Here is an 8933-nt window from a genome sequence, read left to right as displayed (position 1 = left end):
AGGAAGAAGCAATGCGAGAGGACTAACTCAATGACGTGTATAAACACATCATTGGCCCAGCTCGGCCAAAAATCTGTCTTCTCCATCAGGTGGCATTTTTCGTTTCTTTCAATTCAATTAAATTCAATTAAATTCAAGGGCTTTATTGGCATGGGAAACATGTGTTAACATTGCCAAAGCAAGTGAGGTAGATAATACATAAAGTGAATATATAAAGTGAAATAAACAATACAAATTAACAGTAAACATTACACATACAGAAGTTTCAAAACAATAAAGACATTACAAATGTCATATTATATATATACAGTGTTTTAACAATGTACAAATGGGAAAGGACACAAGGTAAAATAAATAAGCATAAATATGGGTTGTATTTACAATGGTGTGTGTTCTTCACTGGTTGCCCTTTTCTCGTGGCAACAGGTCACAAATCTTGCTGCTGTGATGGCACACTGTGGAATTTCACCCAGTAGATATGGGAGTTTTTCAAAATTGGATTTGTTTTCGAATTCTTTGTGGATCTGTGTAATCTGAGGGAAATATGTCTCTCTAATATGGTCCAACATTGGGCAGGAGGTTAGGAAGTGCAGCTCAGTTTCCACCTCATTTTGTGGGCAGTGAGCACATAGCCTGTCTTTTCTTTCTCTCAGCAAGCGAGGAGTTTTCATATGGAGGTCAATGAGTGTCGAATTTGGTCCATAAAACAATCGTTGGGGTAAACAGTAAACATTACACTCACAAAGTTTCAGAGGACTAGAGACATTTCAAATGTCATAATGTGGCTATGTACAGTTTATAACAATGTGAAAATAGTACATTTACAAAAGGGAAAAATAAACATAAATATGGGTGGTATTTACAATGTTTTTTGTTCTTCACTGGTTGCCCTTTTCTTGTGGGAACAGGTCACAAATCTTGCTGCTGTGATGGCACACTGGTATTTCACCCAATAGATATGAGTTTATGAAAATTGGATTTGTTTTCAAATTCTTTGTGGGTCTGTGTAATCTGAGAAAATATGTGTCTCTTATATGGTCATACATTTGCCAGGTTAGGAAGTGCAGCTCATTTTCCACCTCATTTTCTGGGCAGTGTGTACATAGCCTGTCTTCTCTTGAGAGCCAGGTCTGACTATGGCTGCCTCTCTCAATAGCAAGGCTATGCTGACTGTCTGAATATAATCAAATATGTCCTTAATCTTGGATCAATTACAGCGGGCAGATATTCTGCCACTCTCCATTGAATATAGGCGGTTGACTTCAACAACACTCGTCGAATATTTAAAAAGTAACAATGAAATGTATCCACAAATCCTAAAAAAAGGATAGGCGGGCGCTAGACAGCCCGCAGAGACGCTTTATGGACAACGAGCCCCATTGTTAGGGGGTGGACACTAGTATCTTGTCAGTATATCCATAATCTTTGGCACCACCGAGTTTCATTCTCTAGTGAAAGACAATCTACATTTCACAGCGCCACCAGTAGGTTTGTCACACAATTGTAGTCTTTTGTGAGTAAAAACAGCAATTGATAGTGAAATAATAATTGTGTTTAATGGATAGGATAAGTATTACATAATTATATGTTTTCTCAATAAATTGCTTGAAAAGTTTCATAAAAAATGTAGCTAAAGAAGGTAGTCTAGACCTACAAAATGTGTACAGCAGTCTTCGATGTAATACTAGTATAGTCAGACTGAAATATGCATTCTCCACCAATCAGAGCTACGCCGGTGTATGACGTCTGGCGGTTTTTCTTCTAGAAACGTTCCTACGCTTGCGTGAGGCGCGTTGCTGCTGGACAAGGACATTGGGAAATGGAATGACATTTGTGTAACGTTTGATAACTTCCAATTTTGTAACATTACGTGGGAAAATAAAAAGTAAAGTACCTGACTTGGAGGATTATCATCTGGTCCTTGCTAAACTGACTCATCGCAATTTCTATCCAATCCGCTTCTGACACAGGTAACATGCTAGCTCCTAGCTAACCCAATGTTGTGCTGACATGTGATCTAGCTGCTAGCTTATCAACTAACAAGTTAGCGAGTTGTAGAACGTTGGAGTGCGTTTTACAACTACATTGAGGGGTCCCTATATAAGTCAATCAATGATGTATTTCCATACATAACATCAGTTGCTGCATGGTTCACTTGTTTCTGGTTGTGTCTGTACGATTGTTAATCGTCCAACCAATCCACTCGGCTACCAAAGGTTGAATGTCAGTTCACGTTTGATAAAGTCTAGAACGTGAAATGTTACATCATAGTATTGTATAATATTGTAGCTGCCAGAAAAATGGGTTGCAATCTATTCTGCCTCTGCAATCATGAGTAAATATCGTTTGTCTTAATGATAAACACGTACTGTTAGGTATGTACGGTTTTTCTATGTAATGTATCAACATCAGGGTTCTAAAGTTATAGAAGAAACATCACGATATTCGCTACTGTAGTTATCGAGTTGAAATGTACCAAATTACTGTGTTATTGGGAAGACGAGACGTCTGAGTATCAATTACGATCTCGTGGTTTCCACCACTCACTGTCATGGGCAGTGTTGCCAACTCCTCAGTAAGGAAAGTTGGTATCAGCTGTCCTAGAAGTCGCTAAATTATATCACCTAATTTGCATAATTGGCCATGTGCATGTAATTGTGATGGACACTGTAGGAGAGAGGAATAAGGTCGTGGGCGAGACAAAATGTGAGTAAAAAACACCCTAAATATGTTTAGAACTACAAATTAACTTCTGTCATTCTTGGGGGGTTTTTATGTCACAATTCCAACCCTACTTTATCCGTGCTTGGGACCGGCAAAAGTGACCCAGAAGAGAGAGACTGGCGGAGTTACTTAGTTTTTTAGTTTAGTTTTTTACATTTATATCCCACCCTGAATGTAAGCCAGGGCGGGATCAGCCAGCTGCGGCTTCCCGCATACGCGATTAATTTGCAGTCTGGACACAAGGGGTGAACATCTCCTGCTCCGACTGCAGCTGGGAGGGACTGCTGTGCGCATCTGTTGCTCGTTGAGAAGAGTAGGAATGATACGTGCTTTCATGTCAGAGTCTCCATTAACACCAGAAAAAGTCACTAAATTTGTCACTAGTCGCTTTTTTGAAAATGTCGCTAGAGGGTTCTGAATACTCTTAAATATAGCGGCAACACTGGCTCTAAAAATATATTTCAAGTGGGGTGGGTTAAACTTTAAAGTAAAAGAGGACCGACATGCTTCAAATCTTTTTGCTCCTAGATGAGCACTTCCAAGGCTGTGTTGTGTTGATTTATGGTAATTTGGCAAAAAGTTTAAAAGGAAACTTTTAGGAAAATTCAGTCAAATACTGAATTTGAAGTTGAACCACTCTAACTCCAGGGACATTTAAAAATGCCTTGAATCATTCCCACCTCATTGAAATTCTCTTCCATATCTAGAATTTTGAGTATTTGGAAACAAAACTAATCTGTGAAATTCCATGGATGCTAGATCTGACCTTTGTCATGGTATAGGCATGCATGTATGTGTACCGTATGTATACCTGTCTGGCATAGCAGTGAATGCCAGTAGTATGAAGGTCACATGGGTCTTGATTTACAGCCTAGCAACCTATGCATGAACTCCCAACTGTTCCTTGAGGAGCCTACACATTCACACACCAGGCCATATGATCATATGGACATATCATTGAGACGATGGTCTAAAAATAACTGTTCACCCTCAACTGCCCCCCCTTATCTAGGTTTCTTAGTTGGGATTGAGAGGGGACCAAGAAGATAAAGAGCTGGTCCTTCCTTTGGGTGGCTGTGGCATGATGGTCTGGTGACTGTCTGGGGTGTCCCCTGGTGACTGGGGTTACACCCTACCCCCTGTCTTGAATGGCTGCATGTAGAGGGGCCCTCGCCTTGTGGGCGGGGTGTGTGAGGAGCCATGGCAACAGGCAACCAGTCAAGCAACAGTGCTGGAGTCTTGCACAGGTATTGTCTTGACAGATAGGCCTACATTAATTATTTGAATAAATGCAAGGCTGGATCCAAGTCTGGGACCAGGCTATATAAGAGCACCTTATGGAAAATCTTTACTTGTCCCATGTCAATTTGCAGGCGCTGGATGTGCAGTGGAGTGGACAGATTCGGCCTCTCAGCAGCGCGTCATGGGCCCTGGTTCCCCCCAACAGTCTGAGGTACCAGAACATCAAGCAGCCATCCCTGTCACACCCCTTTCACCATGCCAGCCACAGCCAGATGCCCCCGGGCCTGGACGAGGACTGGGAAGAGACTGTCAGCCTGTGTGTGCTGGTGCGGACTGTCCCTGGGGAGTGTGATGACCAGCACACCCTGGTGGAGGTGCCTCTGTTTGGGCAGACTAAACTAAGTGAGATCCTTGCTCCGAGAGGAGTCAGTAGGCCCGTGGAGTTCCTCTTCCCCATGACCACTGTGGATGGGAGCCGAGAGGATGACATCAGCGTTGGGAAGATGAACAAGGGAGAATGGCTGCATGATGATGCAGAAAAGAGGGAGAGAGGATCGTTCCGAAGGCTGTTTGAGACGGAAGGATGTCCTGCTCCATTTATGTATGGATCCAGGTTTTACTGCTTCCACTGTCCTGGAATGGAGCCGTTACCTGGTTACGGGGACAAATCGGGCAATATGATTGGACTAGAGAAAGAGTTGTCGCTGTTCCACACCTCTCTGTATAGTAGCTACACAGAGAGAGAGACAGTGGAGGGGGGACACAGCGACAAAGAGAGGGAGGATGAGGAGAAACTGGCCTTGATGTATGAAAAGCTGAGGATTGAGGTAAGAGGGATTTGTTTGTTAAAGAGTGCTGTTTGATGGCATACACTGCTATTTAGTTATTAGTATTGATTATCATTTGTTTGATTTGCAGCTTCCAAGTTTGTTTGTGAAGAGTCATGACTACACCATGTATACAAATGATATCGAGTTCGTCAACTGTATTCTAAATGCCAAGACCAGGTAAACGCTACATTCTGGCTACTCAATAGCAGTTCACTTCCTAAATTGAAATCGAATTGACCTGAACCCTGATATTTATACGTATGTAACTACACACATTTACACCCCCATAATAGGTCTATATTATAATACAGTTATACTGTCTCTATCCTCTAGGGGCAGAGTTCTGTACCAGCTGAGCCTGTCTCTGTGGAGGCTGCTGTGTCTCTGTTACTATGCTGAGGCCCGGTTAGAGGTACTGAAACTGACTAAGCACCCAGAGGACATGACCATCAAGGCCAGGTGGAGGGTCAGAGGACTGCCCTTCCTCTCTCTGCTGCTGAGATTCTACCGCAAGGACAAAACTGACCTCTACAGGTACAGAAACCTGACTGGGATATGTTCATCTTTACACAATGTTCAGATATAAATGTATTGATTTGGTATTGGAATGGATAGGGGTTCTAGTCAGTGTTCCTCTTCATTGTTAATTACTTTTGATCATTTATACTCTATTAAACACAGTCTTTCAACAGGTCATATGATGCGTTCTCCACCTTCTACCTTGGCCATGATGGACTCATACACTGTCACAAAGTGGAAAAAGTGAGTGGCCCTGTTGTGTACTGTCTCCTCTGACTCTGAAATGGACATGCCTACAAATAGCTGAGAAATATTATCAGGTTCTCTGCCTTGCCTAAACTGATCACATCAAACTTGCTGAGTATTGTTTTCCCATCTTCCTCCAGATGATGAAGGCCCAGCCGCCCATCCTGCCCAGGGTGACCACTCTGTTAGCGGGGGCCCTTGTGGCCCTGGGGGTCCAGGAGCACCGGCCGGCCCTCAACCTCCTGCCCCCCCTGCTCTCCTCCCTCCGACAGAGCCGAGACGGAGAGAAAGGAGGGTCTAGAGGAAGGAGCATGTGTGTACCATGAGAGGAGTAACACGCACAGAGAGGGAAACATGTGATCAATGTTGTCCAGAAAAACAACTTGTTTATCCCTGATCACCCGTACAATCTCTCCCTATTGTGCGCCTGCTCTGGGGGGAAAATGTTTAATTAAAATAAACCTTTCCAAACTCGTTCTCTCTCTGGACTCCCACAGCAATCGAATAGCCGCTAATATTTTAGTTCATATGCAATCCAGAACTTCAGTTTATCCAATAAGTTGAGTTGAGACCTTGATCAGTACCCTGTTAACGCACAAACAAATGATCGCACGGCACTGAGTGATTGCTTGTGGGATGTTGAACCTCTCTGGGCCTAAACGCTCACCATGCACATAGCCTGCTGCTCATAAAAGTATCTGCTAAATGGTGTATATTATTGGACAACCCTATTTTCACTACATTACATGAAGACACTGTTAAATGCTATAAAAAATTTAAAGAAAGGCAAGCTTAGTATTAAAGTTAAATTGATGAGTCATTATTGGAATCAGTCATTTTGTGTTTCATGTGTTCTCAGCCTATGGGGCAGTCAAACGTGCCTGGGAACTGGGCACACATTTGCCACTGGTTTCCGTTGGATACAGTTGTCACTGGTGAATGCATTGTTGATGTAACAGTTTGCACACCGCCCAATAAACCCTTTACTGAGGCCAGGGGGTCTTAATATGGAGAGATTAGACCCCATTCCATATAGCCAGTTGAAGTTGTCTTATCTATGGCCTGCCATGACTCAATGTGACCTTGTTCTAACACACCCTCTGATCTCTGTGTGCCAGTGGAAAGTCATGGAGAGAGCATCCATGTGGCATAAAGCAACCTAATGCATGATGTGTCGGTCTCTTTGTCCCTGTACAATCTTATTTGGAAGTGTACATGTCAATCTCATAAGACTCTTATTTTGAAGAGCTTTAAATCTCATGTCCTCATTGCTGTACTTTTTAACTCACAACTCCATTTGTACCTTGGTTGGGAACTGCTAATGTCCTTCCATGTTGGATGGCTAACTGGCTGTCAGGGAGAGGAGACAGCTGCAGACTGGCTGGCTTGCAGTTAATGTTTGACCTGACCTCAGCTCATGTCCCTGACACTGCAACACAGTTGCATGACATACACTACATGACAAAGTATGTGGACACCTGCTCAATGACCCTCTAATTCCAAAATCATGGGCATTAATATGGAATTGGTCCCACCTTTGCTGCTATAACAGTCTCCACTCTTCTGGAAAGGCTTTCCACTAGATGTTGGAACATCGCTGTGGGGACTTGCTTCCATACAGCTACAAGCATTAGTGAGGATGGGCGATTAGGCCTGGCTTGCAGGCAGCATTCCAATTCATCCCAAAGGTGTAGGGTGGGGGGTCAAGGCTCTGTGCAGTCCAGTCAAGTTCTTCCACACTGATCTCAACAAACCATTTCTGTATGGACCTTACTTTGTGCATGGGAGCATTGTCATTATCAAATAGGAAAGAGCCTTCCCCAATTGGAAGCACATATTTGTCTAGAATGTCAATATATGCTGTAGCGTTAAGCTTTCCCTTCACTGGAACAAAGGGAACCATGAAAAACAGCCCCAGACCATAATTCATTCTCCACCAACCTTTAGAGGGCACTATGAATTGGGGGTAGGTAGCGTCCTGGCATTCGCCAAACCCAGATTAGTTCGTCAGACTGCCAGATGGTGAAGCGTGAGTCAACACTTCAGAAAATGTGTTTCCACTGCTCCAGAGTCCAATGGCGGTTAACTTTAAACCACTCCAGCTGACACTTGGTATTGCGCTTGGCGATCTTTGGCTTGTCTCCGGCTGCTCATCCATGGAAACCCAATTCATAAAGCTTCTGACGAACAGTTATTGTGCTGGAGTTGCTTCCAGAGGCAGTTTGGAACTTGGTAGTAAGTGTTGCAACCAAGGACAGATTATTTTAATATGCTTCTACACTTGGCGGTCCAATTCTGTTTGCTTGTGTGGCCTACCACTTCGTGGCTGAGCCGTTGTTGCTCCTAGACATTTCCACTTCACAATAACAGCACTTACAGTGGACTGGGAAGCTCTAGCAGGGCAGAAATTGGCTGAACTGACTTGTTGGAAAGGTGGTATCATATGACAGTGCCACATTGAAAGTCACAGCTCTTTACTAAGGCCATTCTATTGCCAATATTTGTCTATGGAGATTGCATGGCTGTGTGCTCGATTTTATACACCCGTCAGGTTTGTCATTTGGCTGAAATAGCCAAATCCACTAATTTGAAGGGGTGTCCACATACCTTTGTATATATAGTGTATATAGCACTCTGGAGTCATGTTTCTGAAAACGTGCATTTGCCTGTTCGGGACTGAGACTTCTCTGTTATTTTCTGAACGGTAAACAATACTCTTGATTGGAATGACAGTTGACTTTTAATTTAATGGTTATTATAAGTTGCAAAAAAAGGAGTATGTGTAGAATATTGCGTACCTGTCATCAGAATGCGACTCAAGCTTCCTCTGCATCATTGATAAAATGTGTTTCACTCAACATGATGTGTGTGTTTGAGACGACAATGCTTTCTTAAACTAGGTGACAAAGCATGCCATGTGTTAAATCTAGCATGACCGTTAACACTCAATAACACTTGACTTTGAAGGGGCATACGTAAGGCATTCATAACACCTCATGAATGACGTTGAATAAATAAGTTATGAAGGTTGTTATGAATGATACTGGAACACTTGTAAAGTTGTTACGATCTCTTTCATTAAGGTTTTATCCCCTTCAAGTAACGTGTTACCTAACTCTTTAGTATCGGTAAAATTCAATCAGTACAAAAATCGTAATGGAAAAAATGACAATGAATCATTCTCTTCTAGTGCCATGTGTTTGTTGTTGTTGCAATAACCCGGCTATGTATGTGTGAATAAAACTATCTAGTGATTATAAATGTGTATCTGCTGATATTCTTGACTTGAGTCATATCATCCTACCCAACATTAGCACCTTAACACCTCAAAAGGACCGCACCAGACACTTATCTGACAACTTCAATCATATT

The 8933-nt window shown here is 42.7% G+C and overlaps 1 protein-coding gene across 4 annotated transcripts; it reads left to right on the top strand.

Annotated features, from left to right (window-relative positions):
* Nucleotides 1–1759: 1759 nt before the first annotated feature.
* LOC115131405 (uncharacterized) lies at nucleotides 1760–8826 on the top strand. 4 transcript variants are annotated; one of them, XM_065020378.1, is made up of 7 exons: nucleotides 1760–1970; nucleotides 3737–3971; nucleotides 4098–4793; nucleotides 4885–4973; nucleotides 5130–5330; nucleotides 5478–5558; nucleotides 5702–5790. In XM_065020378.1, exons 2-7 carry the CDS (start codon nucleotides 3873–3875, stop codon nucleotides 5703–5705), a joined length of 1170 nt encoding a protein of 389 aa, XP_064876450.1. In that variant the 5' UTR covers nucleotides 1760–1970; nucleotides 3737–3872; the 3' UTR covers nucleotides 5706–5790. The 4 variants fall into 4 exon arrangements, with proteins under 4 accessions (XP_064876450.1, XP_029518974.1, XP_029518975.1 ...); XM_029663114.2 differs by having other exon boundaries at nucleotides 1761–1970; nucleotides 5489–5558; nucleotides 5702–8826; XM_029663115.2 differs by lacking the exon at nucleotides 1760–1970 and adding an exon at nucleotides 2605–2706 and having other exon boundaries at nucleotides 5489–5558; nucleotides 5702–8826.
* The last annotated feature ends 107 nt before the right edge of the window (nucleotides 8827–8933 follow it).

Source organism: Oncorhynchus nerka, linkage group LG7, assembly GCF_034236695.1.
Source record: "Oncorhynchus nerka isolate Pitt River linkage group LG7, Oner_Uvic_2.0, whole genome shotgun sequence".
Lineage (NCBI taxonomy): Eukaryota > Metazoa > Chordata > Actinopteri > Salmoniformes > Salmonidae > Oncorhynchus > Oncorhynchus nerka.
This window is presented reverse-complemented; position numbering and strand designations above follow the sequence as displayed.

Excerpts from the sequence above, each read along its gene's own strand:
- LOC115131405 (XM_029663114.2), top strand. The coding sequence starts at position 3,873 with ATGGCTGCATGTAGAGGGGCCCTCGCCTTGTGGGCGGGGTGTGTGAGG. Across the intron at positions 3,972-4,097 it reads AGTGCTGGAGTCTTGCACAG|GCGCTGGATGTGCAGTGGAG; the intron begins GTATTGTCTTGA and ends GTCAATTTGCAG. Across the intron at positions 4,794-4,884 it reads ATGAAAAGCTGAGGATTGAG|CTTCCAAGTTTGTTTGTGAA; the intron begins GTAAGAGGGATT and ends TTTGATTTGCAG.